Source organism: Hemicordylus capensis, chromosome 2, assembly GCF_027244095.1.
Source record: "Hemicordylus capensis ecotype Gifberg chromosome 2, rHemCap1.1.pri, whole genome shotgun sequence".
In the NCBI taxonomy this organism is placed as follows: domain Eukaryota; kingdom Metazoa; phylum Chordata; class Lepidosauria; order Squamata; family Cordylidae; genus Hemicordylus; species Hemicordylus capensis.
In genome coordinates, this window is record NC_069658.1 from 386,373,963 (window position 1) to 386,395,598 (window position 21,636).

General features: G+C 42.6%; 1 protein-coding gene across 7 annotated transcripts in view; it reads left to right on the plus strand.

The window, feature by feature from the left end:
- B3GNTL1 (UDP-GlcNAc:betaGal beta-1,3-N-acetylglucosaminyltransferase like 1) overlaps positions 1-21,636 on the plus strand; it is a 334,712-nt gene that overhangs the window by 228,969 nt on the left and 84,107 nt on the right. For all 7 annotated transcript variants that reach the window (XM_053300502.1, XM_053300506.1, XM_053300504.1 and 4 more), the window contains one exon: positions 12,138-12,233. In XM_053300502.1, the coding sequence (XP_053156477.1) occupies positions 12,138-12,233 (96 nt within the window). The remainder of the gene's footprint in view (positions 1-12,137; positions 12,234-21,636) is intronic.

Here is a 21,636-nt window from a genome sequence, read left to right on the forward strand (position 1 = left end):
GAGTGGGTCTCTGCTGTCACTTAAATTTGTAGAAGTTTCATTTAGTTAAATGGAACATATGTATTATGGACAGAGCTGTGAACTTTGTGTTTATGAATTTGAAAATAGGTTGTTTGCTGGTGGGGGTGTATTTATCTTAATTTGCTGATATAAATTTCTCTTATTTAAATGAATACGCTGATTTAAAAACAAACAATAACCCAAGCATTTCCCCCTATTTTCTGGGCTAAGCATAATAAATTTAATTTAGGCAACTTCTTTTCAAACAATGTGTTTTTCTAATAACCTGAGTTTTGAACTACCCTGTCGCACGTGGTTTACAGCATGCCTGGCTGATTAAAGTGCCCCCTCTTCTGTTCACTGCCAAGCATGCCTAGGGTTGTAATTATGATTATCCAAACTGAAATATTGAGTTGATTTTGTAATACAAAGGGGTTTCTAGAATGCCTTTATATCCATGTCTCTTGTCTGCGTATTTGCTCATTGTGTCTATTTTCAGAGATCTTATGCCCATGTCTGAACTAGCTTTTCTTCCTTTTGTGCCCCTTTATCTTTCTGATTCTTTGCATGTATATTTTTTTAAATAGGGCACTTTATTTCAATCTGTAATAGGTGGATAGATGTTGAAGATTATCATTCAGCTCAGTGTTGACTTACTCGACTTCAGGTCACCAAAGGCAACGTAGAACATTAGAGGTGCAAGTTAACACATTAAATGATATACTGTGATGGTTGTTTAGGCATTCAGAAGTCATGGATCTTGCTATTTGGGTTATCTGAAAAATGTAAGCCTCAGAAGTAGGGGGTCTCACAAGCATATAATCAAGCATTTGAAATATTCTGCTCAAGGGATTTTTTAATGAAATTTTCATCTCTGAGTTGAAAGTTACTCTCCAAAAGTTTCGTTGCTATCCAGCTTAGCAGACCTCTGACAAAGCTCACATGGTCCATCTTTACGGGGGAGGGGGGGAAGCTTGTTATAAAAACACATTTGATTTGTCTAATAATAGAGTGCTATGTATTTTTCACAAATAATGTATTTAATGCATATACACTCTGCTAAACCATTTATTCTGCTCTTGTTGGCTTGGGGACTTGTGTTTTTGGAATGCAGCTTAATGACGTATCGCAGCACCTGTATTTACCCTATTTTAATTTAGCCTTTGATTATGATCACCCGATTAAACAAATAGTGCAAACTAACTGTAAACAGATGAACGTCTCTTGCAGTGCTTAAGCTGTCTTTCCTTATGAGATGATTACATCACCTCAATAGACACACCTGTGTGGCCTCAAATACATATGTGTTACTAGTTGTCTTGAGGCAGTGAAATATCACAAGGCCTACTTTCTCTCAGTGGGCCTTTCAGGATTAATACAATTGCTGCCTTTTTCATCCTGGGTTCTGAACATTCTCTTTTAGGGATTTATATTGATTATGCTAAGAATGATTAGTGAGCACAGACTGTGTTAAACCATAAAACCAAAGAGCTGGTGCTTAGCAATAAGAAAGAAACATGCTGACGGTATGAGATTGTTAGGTCTAAATGGTTTAACAGATTAGGGCCTTAAATTGGTAGCATTGCCTCACAATTAAACCATTTTCTTCTTGGGAAGCTTTGTGTCTCCAGTTTGCATAATGGCAGCTACAAGAGACATGCACAATATATTGAAGGCTTTCATGGCAACTGAAGGACTTGTGTTGAATGGCATTTTCAGCCAATATAAGGAAGTGAAGCGCAATTGAGCTTTTTCTATCAGTCCACAAGGATATTTATTTCTATATGCTCTGCAGTGTGCAAAACAGGGGTGTAGCCAGCATTGGTGGTGGTGGTGGTGGTGGGGAATGCTCCTGTGCTGCCAGGGTTTGGGGGGCTGCCACAGCACTCCGTCGCCCCTCCTCCAGCACACCCCCTTACCCTCCTCCCACACCCAGCCAGCGAACAAAGCACTCACCAGCTGAGAGTGTGATGCATGACCCATCACCCACTCCCAGCAGCAAGCACTTCGTTTGCCGGCTGGGTATTCTTTCGCTCCCTCACTGCCTGCAAAGTTTGGTATAGATGATATCGTGTTTATAAGCTTAGCTTTCATGATCTTTAAAATGTAGCTTTGAAAGCATGCAGACAAGATCTGCTGAAGAGTCACTGAAACAAAAATAAAAGACACTTAAAGAGTCTTCCACTGGTCAGGAGGTATGACTTCTGTCATTAGAATTGCTCCATGTACAATCTTATGATGTAATGATCTTATGATGTCACGATTGCAGAGAAAGGGCTCAAGGGAGAGTGGGGAGGAAGCCTTAAAATGCTTACCTCCCTGCAACTATCTTTGGCCTCTTGCTGTGTGCATCTCACACAGCAAGCTGTGTGGGCGGGTCGCCTGCCCAGATGATTGCTGGCTTCTGCTGTCAGCAGGGAGGTCATTCTGTTTGGGGGTCATTCAGTTTTGGGGGGGGCAGTGCATTATGGGGATCCTCCCCGATGCTGGCCAGGAGCCCCACAGGCAAGCGGCCAGGGCTGGCTGATGAATGGAAAAATGAGGTTAAGGGAACGCTCACTCCCTTAACCTTTTTTTGAAAGCAGGCTCCAGAGTGGCTCCCGACAGTTCTCACATGCAGACGAAACCGGGCTGGGCTTCCTTATGGCCCTGTTTTGCCTGCACGTGAGAATGGCCTCCTTATTTTTCTACATTCTCTTAATTTGCTAAGAGAATGGTTCTGGGATTAATGTCTGTTTTTGCAGGCTATGCCTACTGAGCATAAATCTCTGCTTTTTAATCCCACATACATGAGATGTTGCTGTGGGTTCCTCAGTGATGAGGGGGAAGGCATTCTGCACCTACTCCAGAGGGTTCTCCTCACCAGGCAGCCTGCAGATACAGTGGGAAAAGAGTTATAGCTAATGCATTCTGTACAAAATGAGTTTCAGCTGGACACAGAATCCTCCTTCAGATATTACTTAAAAGCCCACCTGTAGCCATGTACAGTGGGACAAAGGGGGAGGAAGTCCCACCCCTGCCGTGTCATTCACCCATTCGCTTGTCTGAAGAGACGAGCCCTCCCTATGATGAGAGGCACATCTGTGATTGCAAGAGTGTAACCATGAGCGGTGAAGTGCACGGTTGAATGACATAGTGGGTACATTTCTGATGATGCCGAGAGTCCCGGACATGTTCAGAGTCTCCTAAATCCTAGAGCATGACTGCACAACTTTGGCCCTCCTGCAAACTCTGGACTATGACTTCCATCATCCCTATTGCCCTCTGTGGCTGAAGGTGATGGGAGTTGTTGACCAAAAACAGCTGGAGGGCCGAAGTTGTGCAGTCTTGGCCTCGAGTCTTGATAGTCTTGACCATGAGTTAGTAGGACCTAATTGTAATTTGGACTCCACTGTGCTGTCTGAATTAATCACAAACTGGAACCATAATTAATTCAGGAAAATTAATTATTTGCACAGCAGAATCAATAGGTTTTACCCATATTATTTATTTTATTTATTCAAAATATTTATACCCTGCCCCTCCAGTACATTACTGAGTTTTCCACCAACGATGCTGACGCCGTCTACCAGCCTGCTTCATTGTCCACAACGTACCTGTATACCAGGGAGTCACTTGGGCTCGGTGGGTCGGGAGAGGACGTCTAGGCGCAACCATGTCAATTGCCCGACCCAACTCCTCATACCAGAGGGAGACCAGGCCATCAACAGGATTGTCCACTCTCTCAGCAGGAAACTCCCACAGAGCCATCAGGAATCCATTAGGATCCATACGAGGGCGGACCATCCTAACTGGCCCCCACCCCTGCAGAGGTGTTTTGGGTCCACCCTCAGTCCAATCTTCACCCATCCATAGTCCTTGCCAAAATATACCACATTTTGTGGCACATTTAAAGTATATGTGATCTATTTCTTTCCTAAATATAATGCTGTTTAACACATCCCTATAATATAAACGTTTCCTTTAGTATAGAACTTCCATAAATACAATATTGCAAGCTGTTGGTCTAAGACTAGGTCAAATTTGAATGTGTGCCATCCATTCTGGCAATACGCTCCAAGTACATGTCTGAAAGTGTGTGACCTCTTCAGAAATGTGAATAGTGTCCAGTAGTACCATATTTTTGGGATGTCTGTTGCTAATTGGGTGGGATCCAGGTCTATCTGCATAGCTTTTGCTTCTAGCAGCAAATGGGATTGTTCTGAATACCCCGTGTTACTTGCACATAAACACATTAGGCACATTTCCAAACAGTCATCACACACCTACATTGTAGATCCAGGGCCAATAAGGATTGCCAGGCCTGTGTACACAAGAGTTTAGAGATGTTAACATTTTATATGTTTTCTGCAGGAAAACCTGCGCAGCTGTTATGTTTACTGCTTAGTATGCAGCCTTTCAGCACTCAAGTGTGCACTGATCGTGGCATTTGCCTCATTCTGCACGTTCTTTCTCTTGTGCACGCGCACACACACACACTCACCCCTGTAGAGTTTGTGGGTACTCTTTCCAGGAGGGAAACTGGATTCAGTGCTGGCATGTGTTTCTGAGCCTACTCCATCCCCACAGCACATTTTTATGGAAAACATTGCAAGAACAACACTCTGATGTGAATAATGTGTTTTTGGAATGGGCCCTTCAGTTTATAGTTACTGCCTTTGGGAATATGTTTACTACTTGAAAAGCGGGCTAAAAATACTTGTACAGAAAAGAAATAAAGGGCAAATATTTTTCTGGGGGATGGAGAGAGTGTCACTCTGCAGAACTTTCTATTATTTCTTATGATGTCACCTGAAACCAAGTAATAGGGAACTCAACTACATCTGAAAAGTGAGTCATTATCAATTGATGATTTGATTTTGGGTTTTTTACATCTTAGAGGTTGTTCACATGACCAGTACTGGGGCAGGCAGTGGATACTTGGGTGGTGGGGAGGCAGGGTTTGACCTGTCTTCCCTTGGACGTCTTCAGTGCATGAGCCACATGCCCACACAATCCACGCTGCTGGTAGCAGCGCAGATCACTATCCACACTACTCCTGGCAGTTCAGGTCAACAGAGGCTGGGACTTATTTTCTTTGCCTCCGGATATAAGCACGCGGTGTCTTGGGGGATTCCACCATCAGATGTGTGTTCTAGGCGCCCTTCTCTGTGTCTCCTTGGGCTGTGTACAGCCCAGAGTATACCTGGATTTCCAAAAAGCTTTTGACAAAGTTCCTCATCAAAGACTCCTGAGGAAACTTAGCGGTCATGGGATAAAGGGACAAGTACATGTGTGGATTGCTAACTGGTTGAAGGACAGGAAACAGAGGGTAAGTATAAATGGAGAGTTTTCACAATGGAGGGAAGTCAGAAGTGGGGTCCCCCAGGGATCTGTACTGGGACCGGTGCTTTTTAATTTATTCATAAATTATCTATACGTTGGGGTAAGCAGCGAGGTGGCCAAATTTGCAGATGATACCAAACTCTTTCGAGTTGTGAAATCTAAAACGGATTGTGAGGAGCTCCAAAAGGATCTCCCCAAACTGGGGGAGTGGGTGACAAAGTGGCAAATGCGGTTCAATGTTGTGAAAAGTGATGCACATTGGGACGAAAAACCCCAACTTCAAGTATATGCTTATGGGATCTGAACTTTCGGTGACTGACCAGGAGAGGGATCTTGGGGTTGTGATGGACAGCTCGTTGAAAGTGTTGACTCAATGTGCGGCAGCTGTAAAAAAAAAAAAAGGCCAATTCTGTGCTAGGGATCATTAGGAAGGGGATTGAAAATAGAACAGCTAATATTATCATACCCTTATACAAAACTATGGTGCGACTACACTTGGAGTACTGTGTACAATTCTGGTCACCACATCTAAAAAAGGACATTGTAGAACTGGAAAAGGTGCAGAAGAGGGCAACTAAGATGATCAGGGGCCTAGAGCACTTTCTTATGAGGCAAGACTACAACACCTGGGGCTTTTTAGTTTTGAAAAAAGATGACTGCGGGGAGACATGATAGAGGTCTATAAAATCATGCATGGTGTGGAGAAAGTGGAGAGAGAGAGATTCTTTTCCCTCTCTCATAACACTAGAACCAGGGGTCATCCCAGGAAATCTAGGACCAACAAACGGAAGTACTTTTTCACACAATGTATAATCCACTTGTGGAATCCTCTGCCACAAGATGTGGTGACAGCCAACAACCTGGATGGCTTTAAGAAAGGTTTGAATAACTTCATAGAGGAGAGGTCTATCAACGGCTACTAGTTGGAGGGCTACAGGCCACCTCCAGCCTCAAAGGCAGGATGCCTCTGAATACCAGTTGCAGGGGAGAAAGAGCAGGAGAAAGGGCATGCCCTCAACTCCTGCCTGTGGCTTCCAGTGGCATGTGGTGGGCCAATGTGTGAAACAGGATGCTGGACTAGATGGGCCTTGGGCCTAATCCAGCAGGGATGTTCTTATGATTCCAGCAGCTGGTTTAAGGGAGCACTTGCTCCCTTAATTTTGACTAAGAGACAGGCTAGGAAGTAGGGTTACGCTGGGTGGGAGTGCTGGGATCTGTGCAGATTCTGGTGTTCCATCCAAGCAGCCTAGCCCAGATAGGCTGCTCATAAGAACAGCCTCTTTGTGTTTAAAAAAAACAACCAGTTATCTTTAATCTGTCAGTCAGAAGGATGCAATTTCCTCTTAATAATATGTTGAAATTTACCATCCATGAAATCCATAATGCAGTGTATTTTGTTTGAAGCTACTGAACTATAATTTTAAGATTGTGAGAAATAAAGTATTTTACCCTATCATTTAACTCATTGTTGGGTTATAATTCAGCTTAAATATATCTTGTTTTTAAGGTTTTAAAAGCAGTTGGACAAAATGTTTTGGATTTTGAAAGCTGGAATCTTTATTGCCTTATACTGTACTAACACGCTGCATTGTTAGTCTCTGGTTTAAATATATATATTTAATATAAATGCAGCTTTACTGAATCTGTCAAAAGCCAAACATGAAAAAGACCTTGCCATAAAATCCGCTGTCATGTGCATTTTAAACTAGTTGCATTCCTGCTATGTGTAACAGAAACTCTGCTAACTATGCAAAGAAGCACCTTTCAACATGGTGGCTCTCCTTTATATCAGAGCAAGGGGAGAACATTTTTCCCTATTCATCTGCAGCACAAAGTCTCTCCAATGGATATTGCTGGTGTTTCTTTTTACAGTGTCAGCTTCTTTTTGAAGAGGAATCATTCTCTAACACACACACATCCTTCCATGTAAACCGCTTTGTGGTGACACATTTTTATTATATAATAATAATAATAATAATAATAATAATAATAATAATTATTATTATTATTATTATTATTATTATTATTATTAAAAAGGATTGATTGATTGATTGATTGATTGAATATGCCTTTTTGCTTAATAACACCTATCTTTCTTTTCCATTTTGACTCTGCATAAAAAAACTAAAACTTCTTAAAGCTCAAATAAACTGCTTTCTTGTCCTTCTTGGTACCATTATAGTATTCTGATTTAACAGACTCATAAATCATGCCATGAATGTTGAAAGAAGAACATAATACTGTGATACTGGCATCACTCTGTGTGGAAGAAAATAATTCTCTCAGGAAAAGGAAAATTATTTTATTATTCTCTATTTAGATAATAGTAATTACAATATTTAGTGCTAATATTTAGCTCTGCTTCAACTTAGCATTTTTTGTTGGTTTGTTTGAGATTGATTCAAATGGTGAGTCATGGGAGTGATTCTCTTGGCCACTGTAATTACCAGTACCAGGAACATGTTGGCCACTATAACTACATCAGTTGTTACAGAATCAGTAGCTGCACCAGTATATCAGAACATGTTGGCCACTTTAACTATCAGTACCAAGAGGTAAGGACAAGTTTTACACACATCCCGACAGTGTTGCCAACTGCACCCCTTTTCTCAATCTGCATTTGAGGACACCATTGTGGTAGCAGCAGTCTCTAAAGACAGGGTTCATGTGTGTGCTTTTTGCATTCACATTAGCCCTTGTTCACAATGGTGTCCTTAAATGCAGATTACGGGAAAGGGTGCAGTTGGCAACACTGTTGGGGATGTGTGTAAAACCTGTCCTCATAACTTGATACTAATAGTTACAGTGGCCAACATGTTCCACAGTATTAGAAAGATGGAGCAAGTGCTGCACCTTCTCAGAGAACTTGCTGTGGAGTTCGGTCAAAGGCTTGCTGTGCAGCTGAGCATGTGTGAAGCAACAGAGGAAAGTGATTTTCACTACACTCTCCTCCCTCAGAAAGTGCTATTTAACTTCCAGAAATGTCCCTGATGGCTGCTCAATCCTCAGAGATTGTTTCTGGAAGTCAAATTGCACTTTTGGAGGGATGGGAGAGTAGCAAACATTTCAAGGGTCCTCCTAACAGTGCAGAATATGTGTCTGAGGAACAGGCTTTGCTGCCTAAATCAACTGAGCCCCCAATAACAGTTTTATTTTTCTCTCATAAAAGTAAATGGGTATCATTTATTCGTATGTCTCTTAAGGGGACACCCTTTTGGAAGATGAAAACCTGGACACACGCAAATTTTGCTCCCATCTCAAAATACTCTCTAAGAGAAATAATCCCCCACCCAGAAGACAGATGAGAATCTGTCTTTACTCTCATAGCAAAAGATTACAGGCTATATTGGGGAAGCTATGATAAGCTTCCTCTCCCATGGCTTAAATTTGGGGTTGGGACACTGAAGTCCAACCTAGGGAACGCTTCTCCTAACAGTAGCTGCCATCAGACAGGCCTGCACCAGATGCTGAAGATGTGTGAGTGTCAGTGAGTTCATGCAGCTGGCCGGAGGCCTAGAAAGCTCCCTGCCGTTGTGCACAGCCTCAGCTGTCACTTAGTCACACCAAGCAATAAACAAGGTACACTGGACTTTTATATATACAATCTTGGCTGTACCTCCTGACTGGAAAAAAATTGTCACTGCACCTCAAGCTTCTGCTATGTTTATTTGTATACATATCCTTGAAAAATTGTTTTGATCCTCATCTACCTAAATGGAAATCTTGCTTAGAAACTTCACTGAATTATCACGGTGCCATCACAAGTCTGACCTCACGAATTCTGTTCTTCCCAGATGGAAATAATGGATCAGCTTCTACATGCTCTCTTACCCCTGGTGGTTAGATTAGAAATCTGCTGGGGTGGATAAAGCTACTGCTGGAAGCCAGTTATATAAATCTCTCAGCTGTGATGATTTAGGGAGGCTCTGTTGAAAGTTCCTTGTGGTTCAGACTCTATACTTGATCTTAGCCCAAAGGCTGAGAAGCGATCGTTCAGACTTTAAAGGTTAAAGAGTGACTCTTATCAACAATGGCACTAGTACACTATGACATATTGAACAACAACAACAAATAGTTATATACCACTTTTCGAACAAAAGTTTTCAAAGCGGTTTACACAGAGAAATAATAAATAAATAAGGTGGATCCCTGAGGACAGGGATGCATCTTATTTATTTATTACCATTTGCTATTTTAAGTGATTATCTTCCTTAACCCTTTTAGTATCTAGCAGAGTAACTTACAGATGTCATGTTGCTGCCAATAAATACAGAAACAGACTAAAAAGTCTGCATTCCAATATTTCCATGCACCAAATGGTCTCCATGGTAGCAACCTGCTTTTCTCATTTGCAGCTAAATCTGTGCACCTGCTCACAATTTAAAAAGAAACATAAGATAGACACCAGCAACAGTCACTGGAGGTACTTCAGTTCTTTGGAACCCCACTAAAGCCCATGGGTGTAAGCTATAGTGGCCTTCCACAAGCAGTGACCTGTTAGTTGGTGACCTGGTTTGATGATATGATATGGTCTGTATGTGGATCTGTGTCATTTTTAGATATTGAAATCAGTCCTACAACTTGGGTGAGACTGTTTCTATTTCTTGTAAATTGCCTTGATTTTATTAAGCAAAAGTGAAATAGATACCTTGCAAGATAAACAGATTAATTTTAAATTTGTTGTGAAACAGTCTTTTGAAAAGAACTTTTAAAAGATGCAATAAAGCAAATATTTGCTACCTGCTAAAATCCATCAACCCCTAATTACACACAAGTGTTAGAATTTACTTTAAATATTGTTGATTGCTTTAATACCACTTTTTTAATCTTTCTGAGAACTGACAAATGTTAAAATATTTATTAGTGCTTGTTTTGTAATAGGCTGTGAATATTCACTAGTTAAACCATACATCCACCATGGCAAGCTCTTAATTAAGGATCATATATGGATCTTTTTAGGAAATGGAATGTAAATTTTTGTTGTAAATTTAGGGTGGAGAAATGAGGGGTGTGTGTGCACACACACAGACATATACATATGTGTGTATGTTGTAAAGTAAAGTGTGCCATCAAGTCGATTTTGACTCCTGGTGACCACAGAGCCCTGTGGTTTTCTTTGGTAGAATACAGGAGGGGTTTACCTTTGCTATCCCCCATGCAGTATGAGATGATGCCCTTCAGCATCTTCTTTGTAGAGGCTATTAATTCTGAAAGAGTTTCATAGCAGTGAGCAGAGGTCAGTGAGACCGTTTGAATTCAAAATCCAACCCCAGTTTATTAACTTGTGAGATACTGTTGTGTGCTGCATACCACTTGAAAAGTAAAGTTGTTAGTATAGATTTAAGAAGCTAGGGCTGGCTTAATAATAAAATAATTTATTTGTTATTACTATAGTATTGCTATTTTATCATGAAGCCAGATGCATTTTCAGTAAAGAAGTGACTGCTATACTTTGTTTTTCTTTGTCTGCTTAACCAGCTTGTACAAGTTACTTTGTGTATAGTACTTAAGGGTGCATTATGCTCCTTCAGCTTCGTGTCAGCAGGATTAGTCTGCAAACTTGCTAGACGTTTTGCCTTTTATTAATGGAAAGAATAGATTTACCTTACATAATCCGGATATTCTGGTTTATTTCAGCACTAGATTTGAGTCATATTTGTTTAAAGCAGAAAAGGGTGATTATAAACAGTTTCTGACTTTGTTGGTATTACTCAATGAAGCTGTCCTCATTCAAAAATATACAAATTAAGGGCCACATTCATTTTAATTTCCCAAGACACTAGTTTCATATATATATTCTTACCAGGTATCAAAAGTCTTCAGCAGTATATATTCTGCATATGTTTCTGTGTAAATAGTAAGACATCCAGGTGTTTTTGTTTCCCAGGGACTCTGTTTCAGGTCCATGTCATGATTTTTGGGTCTTAATGAAGAATTTGCTGCATGCCACAAACAATCAAATAGAAAATAGTCAAATTAATTTGAGTTGCATTCCTGCATACAAGTAACAGTCCTAGCAGATTATTTTCAAATTGATGTCTGAAGTTCAAAGTACCTGTGGGGCGAAGAGAATCTGATTAGAGACATAGTGTTGTGGGAGGAGATGCTTACCCCTTTAACTCTGTTGTTCTGTTGATTTAAATCCTCTCTCCCTTGAAACTCCTATATGCCCAGTAGGAGAAAATGATTGTTTGTTTGTTCCCTCCAGAACGAATGGCATCTTCTGGGGAAAAGGGTTATGTCCCTTTCTTCCTGCTCCCATGTGCTTTGAATGACAGCAGCAGCAGCAAATTTCAAGCTGTCCATGTATTCACAAATCCTCCAGAATCTGAGCTAGTTTGACCGGATAGATGTCCCCTCTTCTGTTGTGCTGGGCCCTGGCTCCCTCTGCTTCGGGGCTGCACAACTTTGGCGCTCCTGCAGATGCTAGAATACAACTCAATAATCATCCCTGGTTCTTGGCAACTGGTTGAGGATGATGGGAGATGTTGTCCAACAGCAGCTGTGGTGAGGGGGAGTTGTGTAGCCCTGCTCTGTGTCCTGCTCCCTGAGGGGAATATGGGCTGTGTGTGGCAGGAAAGTGGTCAGCAAGCTCTAGGAGATTGTATTATATATGTTCCACATCATGCTTGCTAAGTCTCTAAGGTTGGGCCCCTTCAGTATACTTCAGGATGTATGCTCTTTCTGGAACAGATACATGTTTGTGAAAGAATGTGTGGCCCTGAGTCTTTGCAGAAAAAGGCTTTTGGTCCATAAAGTATTTTTTAAGAGTTGTGCTTCTTTGATGGTGATGGTGTATTTTGTCTTTCCAGATTTTTACTTCCCATGGGCCAACTGTAATTATGCCAACTTGGTTTTGTTCCCGTGAATGGTTTTGTCATGTGGGCAGAATGGATGAAGGGGGAAAGGTAAGTTCTGTGGGCAGGAACATAAAAGCTTATTTAATGGTATCTCAGAGTTGCCTATGCCATACAAAACTTAAACACAGTTTCTGATTTGTACTCCTACTAAAGCGAGGGCCTAGTTGGTACCTGATAAAGATGCCCATCCTAATCTCCATGCTGCTGCTACTACTACTACTACTACTACTATTATTATTACTATTATTACTATTATTACTATTATTATTACATTTCTATACCACCCTTCCAAAAATGGCTCAGGGTGGTTTACACAGAGAAACAACAAATAAATAAGATGGATCCCTGTCCCCAAAGGGCTCCCAATCTAAAAAGAAACATGACAGACACCAGCAACAGTCACTGGAGGTACTGTGCCGGGGTTGGATAGGGCCATACTATCATGTGTTCATACTAGAATAAACACAGCAGCTGGGGGAAAATGTAGCAAGCAGAAAGGCAAGACAAGAACTGCAGTAGCATTATAAGTAGATTCCTATGGCACTACAGGTATTAATACTGTCAGTAATAACAGTCGGGGTGCACCTAGGTAATTTTCGCACTTGGACCAGCCCTTCCGTGTGGCAGCCCTCTCCCATGAGGAGTCCCCCACACATAATGTGAGGCCCCCAAAACCTTTTGGGGGCCTCCTGCAGCAAAACTACAGGGTTTTTTAAATCAAAGCTGCTGCATGGCGGAGGGGTGGCTGCTGAAGTCACAGGCTTGCGATGTTCATCATCTGAACTGTGCAGGCACACCTCGTAATTCACTACAGACTGAGAGGACATGCCCAGCAGTTGCTCCACCGGCACTGGGGGGCGGAGAGGAGGATGTCGACTGCTCGGCTACCTCCCTCCCCCTGGCAGCCACCCCTCGGCCATGCGGCGGCTTTGATTTAAACAAACCCAAACACGTCATTTCGCCATGGTGAACAGGTGCAGGGTGGCTATAGTCAGCCCCCCAGACATTTGGAGGCTCCCCCTGACCTTGGAGGCCATGGACCAGGGCCCCAAGGTCTGGGGGTTAGAGCACCTCTGGTAACAGTGTCACTGGTAACACAACCAAAGGTACAGATGCCAACATAATACTGTTTACTGTGGTGTTCACTGCAACTGACAGTATGCTGGCATGTCTGTCTGTGCATTCAGATAATTGGTGCACTTCACAGCAGTTGCGTAATAATTCAATAGCAAGTTTAAACTGTTGAGGTCTCACTTGCGTATTTTTGTATTACATCTGTTTCTGATATGTGAGACCTGAATTGCATTGGTTACAGCCAGCTATTTTCACTGAGCATTAGGAAACATTAACATGAGTCAGTTCACACACATCTCATTGATGAAAGAGTGAGGGAAGGATGTCAAGTTTTTTAACCATTTCTCAGTATCTGTACACACTTGTTTTGAACAGCTCCTGCCAGTATTCCATGGATACTAAATAAAATATAAGCTATGATTATCAGGAAGCTGAAACAAGACACACATATCATCTATCTATATAAAAGGCTTAGGTGGTTCATGGCAAATGATGCGTGGCAAGCCCTGCCCACACAGTGCTTTACCAATCGGAGGTAACAGAGTGGTAGCACCGTGCTGATTGGGCACTGGGAATTCCTTATGTTGATAGGGGAGAGAAGCCTGTGATGGTTAAGGTCAGTTGGAATGCAGCTGTTACTGATTGTAGAGGAGAGAAGTATCTATCTGTCTGTCAGTCTGTCTGTCTATCTATATAAAATAGGGTTTGGGGCAGGGGTCTGCAAGGAGAGGGGCTGTGAGGAAGCATAGAGCCCCTCAAGAGAAGGAGGCTGCCACTGTGTGAATTAGATGAGGAAACAATCTATTAACTCAGAAAGGGAAAAAGAGAGGGGTGGGGAAGGGAAGAAAGACAGAGGGGAAGAGCGAGTGCAGGAGAGAGAGAGAGAGAGAGAAAGGGAGAGGAAGAAGGAAGGGAGAGGGACTTTTTCACACAACGCGTGATCCACTTGTGGAACTCTCTGCCACAGGATGTGGTGACAGCCAACAACCTGGATGGCTTTAAGAGGGGTTTGGATGACTTCATGGAGGAGAGTTCTATCAATGGCTACTAGTCGGAGGGCTATAGGCCACCTCCAGCCTCAAAGGCAGGATGCCTCTGAGTACCAGTTGTAGGGGAGAAACGGCAGGTGAGAGGGCATGCCCTCAACTCCTGTCTGTGGCTTCCAGCGGCATCTGGTGGGCCACTGTGCGAAACAGGATGCTGGACTAGATGGGCCGTGGGCCTGATCCAGCAGGGCTGTTCTTATGACGGGCCTGGGCCTGTCAGTGGCCTGAGGGGAATGAGTGGCAGTGGCAGCAGCAAGGAAGGGCCTGGTCAACCATCGCTGCTGTTTGGAGCTACAGAGGCCATTGGCAGAGGGACGCAGGCAAGGGATGGGCCCAAGCCTGTCAGCATCCTGAGGGGAATGAGCAGCCATGGCGGCGGCAATGAGGAAGGGCCCAGTCAACTGCTGCTGCTTCTCCTGCAGGGAGGAGCGGGGCTTGGGTGAGGGTGGGGCTAGGGGACTGTGGCTTGGCCAATCAGTGCCCAAGAGGGGTAAGGGGGATGGAGGAACAACCAAGAGGGGTGAGGGGATGAGCGGGGTGGAAGCAATGGGATGGAGGAGGAGGAGGAGGAGCACAGCTCAGGTGAGGATGGAGAGAACTCTGAGGTGAGGGGGCTGCGGGGAGCAATCAAGTACTAGAATGCAAATGCTCTGCAAGGGTTAAGCTAGTAGACATATAATGTCAGAAGTCACTCTCTCTCAGGCAAAAGAATGTTGCATATTGCTCACACTAACACCCCATCCAAAGGTTGAGTTCCTGAGGGGCCCCCCAGCTCCACCCTCCCTATTTTCTCCATTATCTCCCTCACTCTCAGGGGCTGCTGGGGAGGGGGGCAAACATGAGCCCTCTCTCCCCTAGCCACACCCCTGACCCCATCTACACAGCATAAAATTAAAAGGAGCACCCTGTTGCAAGAAAAAAGACACTGCAATGATGAGAGAGGAAGCGCTGACCGGGTTTACCATTTTAAGTAATTATCTCCCTTACTCCTTTTAGTATCTAGCAGAGTAACTTACAGATGTCATATTGCTGCCAATAAATACAGAAACAGATAAAAAGACTACATTCCAATATTTCCATGCACCAAATGGTCTCCATGGTAGCAACCTGCTTTTCTCATTTGTGACTAAATCTGTGCACCTGCTCTTCAAATGTTGGAATAAAAGGCAGACACCAGAGACACGAGTTAAAGATCTTATTACGTAACACACTTAGAATGCACAGTCAAGAGCTTTTGCACAGCTCTTTGATAGGGAGATGCTGTCTTCCTGAGAACCCGTATGGGCATTCTAACTAGTTGCGGTACTAACTTTGAGAGGGACAGCTTTGTTAGTCTGTTGCAGCAAAAGCAGCAAGGAGTCTTGTGACATCTTGAAGACTAACAATTTTTGTGAAACAAGTGTTCATGGACAGTTGAAGTAGACTTTAGCCCATTAATATTTATGCCGAAACAAGATATGTTTAGTCTTTAAGGTGCCATAAGACAGTTGTTCATGTGAACCCAATATTTCAGTTACTACTAAAAGGCTTCACTATATGTTTTTAAATAGGCAACAGACAAACACTTCAATGGAACTTTTCTCTGTATCCTCATGGCCTGTTGGAGAGTAGGTCTGTAGAAGTGATCGAGACCTTTTTTCTAATGTTACTGTGGGAGCCTACTAAATAAACCATCATCTGGCATTTACGGCTCTAAGTGTTGTCTCTAGCTCAAGCTCTTCCTTTGTATTTCCGCACTAGAAATGTTAGACATGTCAGGTTTTCTAACACACTAAGGGAAGGGTTTTTTTTTAATGAATCCCAGAAAATAATGGTCAATGGTCAAATCAAACAGATTGCAAATGAAGTGGTTTTGTGCTTGATTTTGCTCACCTCCCCCACCCTCACTGCCACCAGTGACAGGGAATAAATCCAGGGAAAGAAATCCACAGTCTTAAGGTACAGGACACACTTCAGTATGGATCACTAGAATTCCTCTGAGGTTAACAAATGAATGTTCTCTCTTTTCTCTGTCAGAGTGGTGGGTTTTATTTTTTATTTTTTTTAAGCCTCTGAAATGGAAAAATAATAGATCCAACTCTGCTGTTTTTAGAAGCTACATTAAAATATTGTAAGGTTGTCAAATGGTTTGTCAAGGTGCTCTGGGGGAAAATCAAGAGAAAACACAGACTCTGATATTCTTGGCACATTATGGGTAAAAATGAACAGAGATCAGTTCTTGAGATGTGTCCAAGAAAGTAAGTGCTAGAGCCAGTGATAAATTCGGCTTATGAATTCTTTAAAACAAGCTCTTTCTTTTAACAACATGACTTAATATTGTGTTACTAAGGATGCTGCAGTAATCACCCCAGTCCCATCACTAGGTTTTAGGGATGTGCAGAAATGTGATTCACTGTCCGAATCACAGCACAATCCCTTTAAAACTGAGGGCTTCCACAGCCCCTTTAACATGGAGGAGAGCAGGTCCATCCCTACTCCTCCTCTGCTAACCACCATCGCCATACATGGGGTGCTCTCCCCAAATATCAGCATGCGCCAGAAGCGCTCTCCCCCAGTTGCCCCCATATGGCACTGGCATGCACGTGGCAGCCACACGGGGGCAGCTGGGAGGAAGCACCGCCCACACGTGCTGATAGCTGGTGGGAGCGCTGCGAGTACGACAGTGGCAGTGAACAGAGGAGGAGCAGGGATGGACCTGCTCTCCTCCAAGTTAAAGGGGAAGCCCCTGTGCGTTTCAAGCACATCCCTACTAGACGCTCACCTCTTCCCTGTTTAATTAGAATGCTCTGCCAATGTTGCTCATATAGTTCTGTTTTCAGGAAAGTAATCCTTTAAATTTATTTCCCAAACCATGGAGCAATTATAATGTCGTCACGGATTTTCTGTTTTAGGATTGCGTCAAAATGATTTAAAGGCCCATCGGGACATGACCGTGGGGTTCAGTCTCATAGCTAGCAAGAGGCTTAACGGGATTTGTGTAATTCTGGGGAAAGCTGTTTTTTAAATGGTCTAAGTGTAAAATTAATAAGTTAGGTTCTAACAGGTCCTCAGGCATATTTCTGGTGAGTGTTTTGGGAAGAAAAATCTGATTTGAAACACTTATGAAGCTAGATGTTGCTACAAACTTACATGCATGATTATATGGTGATACAAAAAAATAAAATAAGTAGGAGTGTTGTGAGGGGCTATACCTGATCTGTGTTTGAGGTGGATCAGACAAGTGGAATATTAATTTCTTGTCTAATGGTTAGAGTAAGCATGTATAGTGTGAGGTGGTTATTGTAAGAGAAATGAGGATTAAATCCCTGACCACAATCCATTACTGATCCACATGATGACGAATGAAGATGATACCAGCAGTTTTTTGAAAGAGGAGTGTTGTTGTTTAGAGACATTTAAAAGAGGCATGGAGGGAGGCCAACGGTGGCCCAGCTTCAGCCCGCTGCCATGGCCCTCTATCCCTCTATCCATCCCTGCTAACTTGGCACAGAGGCACCTTTTACCATGGTGATTCTCTTTATTTAGCAGGGGTAGAGTAACTGGCCCTCTCCACCCCCAGCACAGTACCTCCAGTGACTGTTGCTGGTGCCTGTCTTATGTTTCTTTTTAGATTGTGAGCCATTTGGGGACAGGGATCCGTCTTATTTATTTATTTGTTATTTCTCTGTGTAAACCACCCTGAGCCATTTTTGGAAGGGCGGTATAGAAATTGAATGAATGAATGAATGAATGAATGAATAATAAATCCCCACCCCTGTGTCAGTATCTGACATAGGGAGCGGTTTGCCATCCCCACTACGCCCAATGTCAGATGCGGGCCCATTTGGGAGCTAAACCATGCCCCCGCGTCTGAAGTTGGATGCAGGAGGTGCATGTCAGGGGCACAAGGCATGGCCCCTGATGGGCAGCAGTCTGCTCAATGGTGGTTCCACCCTGATTCTGCTCAATGGTGGTTCCACCCCGGAATGGTGGTTCCGCCCCGATTCTGCCCCTGAGAACATTTTCAGTGTTTTGCTTCATAGTGAGCCTGATTTGTCTTTGCCAAAAGCAATCAAGAGGTTTGGGGTATAAGTTAGACACATGTCCTTGTGTCACTTGTTATGCTTTTCCTTTTTTGTATACATTACCTGTGGTCTTAAGTTTATTTATTATTCATTCATTCATTCATTCATTCATTCAATGTATATACTGGCCTTCCAAAAATGACTCAGGGCGGTTTGCAACAAAAGAAAAACAATTAAAACTAGTTAACAATTAAAATCAAAACTATTAAACATTCAAAAACCCTGGAAAACCGGGGCAAACAGATAGGCTCTAAGTTTAGCAGCAAGTGAAGAAATAAAGTGCCCATGTGTGAATGTGCAGTCTGTAGCTACTACCTCTTACAGTAGCTGCAAGATCCTCACTGCACATGCTCCCAAAACAAGGAGAAATGTGGGTTCTGTATTCAGTGCTGGTCAGAATCTTCTCCACACACTCCCCACCCCAGCCACCTATGGAGTTCCAGCCCTTATGGGGATGAAAAATGCAGAAATTTCCTAGGTACCTGGAATTTTTCTAGTTCTGTTTTCTACAGGCATTTTTGCTACATGTTTTCACTTCCTTCCCCTTTGTTCTCACCAAATGTGGTCAGCCCAGAGTTTGTTACCGGATAACAGGACGTCTGGACATAATGTCTGAGTTCCTGTGACTTCAGAACTGAACAACTCTGTGTATTCTACTACATGATGTTTAAACATGATGATGTTTAATCTTGCACTGAATCAGTAAATCTTTTATTGGGTAATATCTAGCAGAAGTGTATCCAGAATCATTAGCTTCCAAGGGAGGCATGACTGCAGTCTAATAAGCAGCCAACTGTTCAGAAAAATTTCCTGATATAACTTACCCATCTCTGTTGTCTTGCATTCAATGGAAATATACAGCAACTAACTGCACTTTATTGGGGGCTGGGGTTATGGTGGCCTTTAAATGACATTAGCTTTTATGTAGCATTATAGAACCCACATTCTATAATCAGTTCAGGAATCATTGCAATAGTCCTGTAAGGTAGATCAGCATTATTAGCCCCATGTTGCCAGGTGGGAATGCATAACTGAGGTTGAGAGTTCATAGCTGGAATGAGATTTGAACTGGCGACTTCCTCTTAGCCACTATGCTACACCAGGTCTTCATACTTGACTTACAGTGTATTTGAGGTCAAGATAGTACATTTATTTCCTTCTACATTTCTTCATATGCCTATTGATTCTAAAGACTTTATCAACCTGCTCTCCCTGAATCAATCCTCATCCCTGATCAGAGCCACAGACCATAAAATCTTGATACTATCACACTGTTGTTACATTTTTGTTAAATTCAGAGTGACTGGCAAGTATTACAGAAGAGCTCTTCAACTCTGATGGGCTGGTCAGTACTGCTCTTCAAATCTCCTTATATCTTGAGCTGGCTTTGGGCATGATCATACAGACATGTATTTTGGCATGATAATACAGACATGTTTTAAAGTAGCTCTTTGAAAATCCATTGATGCTGAAATACATGTTGAGTATTTAAACTGCCATATCCTTAATTATGGAACCTGATGAAAATATTACTTCAGATGTGGGGGTGGGTGGGTGGGTGGACCTCTTATGCACCAAGTACAGTATATAAATCTACAAATAGGCATGTGATTTTGGGCAGCAGACTGCTCAGTAATTAGAACCATGTGGCCAATTTGACTTGGTTTGGAGCGTGACACAAGGAACAGAAGCAGGTTTAAATTTTGCCATTGACACAGAGCAACACCACAAAGTTAGGCACAGGGGAAGAATAAATCTAGCTAGATGGTAGGTAGAAGGCATTCTATTTTTCTTTTTCTGATGGTTATGTCTTCTTTCTTTCTCCCACTGCACAGATCCCTTACAGCCCACTGCGTTATTTAATACTCCAATTAATATAAATTTTAGAAACCTATGTAAAATCTCTCTCTCTCCCCCCCTCCCTCCCTCCCTCCCTCTCCCCCCAATCAGAACTGAATGCATAGCTGCTCAGGTAATTGTAGGAAATGCCCTAGAATTAAAATGCTATTGCACAGAACATTTGTGCTTCTCCAAAGTAAGATAGCTCTGATGTACCCATTCCATAGAACCACTTTGTGAACTTTTTGTTGAAAAGTGGTATATAAATATTTTAATAATATGTAATCCTGTGAAAATAGCATCCCAAATATCAGAATTTCAGCTGCTTGAAGACAGTCCCTCAAAACTATCTGGCAGGACTAGAGCCTACAGAGGATCCTCAACGTGAAATGTGAGGAGTAATGTCAGATTGTCTTTCTGGATGTGTGCTGCAACCCAGCTTTGAACAAAGAAGGGGAACTTCAAGCTAACCAGTCCAATCATCCAAAGTATCCTCTTGAAGAGTAGTTGGCTAGAGCATGTCATATAGTAAGGGCTGGTCCTTATAAAAGCTTCCAGGTGGTCAGACTTTCTCTCTGGCTTAAACAAGAAGAAGATGCTGCTGCTGCTGCTGCTACTGCTACACTTTGCCTTGCTCTGTTCCCAGGACTCTGCCTTCCCTAGCTTGGTATGATTCAGGTGTTAAACCAGGAGAGGAGGAGGAGGATGTAACTGGACAATTTAACATTCGTCCTGTAGTGAAGTTAAATGGGAATATAACCAAATGGGTAGACTGGAACAGTGAGGCAGTTTTTGCAAAATGTGTTGCATCCTCTTCCCTGACCTCTACTTGTACCCTTTTAAAAGTAATCTGGCAGATCCAAAGTCTGGGTCAATGGCACATAACTGCATGACTCAGCCTTAAAACATAGGGCAATTGTTGCCGGCTAATTGTCTTATTAGAGGCGGAAAGTCTCTGTATGATTCCCCCCCCCTTTAATTGGCTCTGAAAAGAGAACAGGGTGTCCATCTGAGACATAAAGGGAAAGGGCCTAGATTAGTGTGAGAAATCTTACTTAGAACTGTATTTTTCAAAATGGGGAGGGCTAGCTATGGTAGTGTTGAAGTGTTGGGCATTATGCTAGCAAGACCATGCTCCACCACTGATTTGGAGCGTTAACTTTATCTACTGAAGAGGTATGTTAATTTTTCTATAGCTCCTGAATTCACAGTATGACACAGAAACCAGCATTCAGCAAAGAATCTGCTTTCAAATAGTATGCTTCTCCTACATTAACAAATTCTGCGACCTAACTGCTTTGCATATAATTCTTGGAAGGAAAGCCCCAAGTGGTGAAGAGAGAGTACATCATTTGAACATTTGAGGCTGCCTGTGATTGAGCCAAGCCACCTAATGGCGCAGTGGGGTTAGAGTAGCAATCTGCCTAG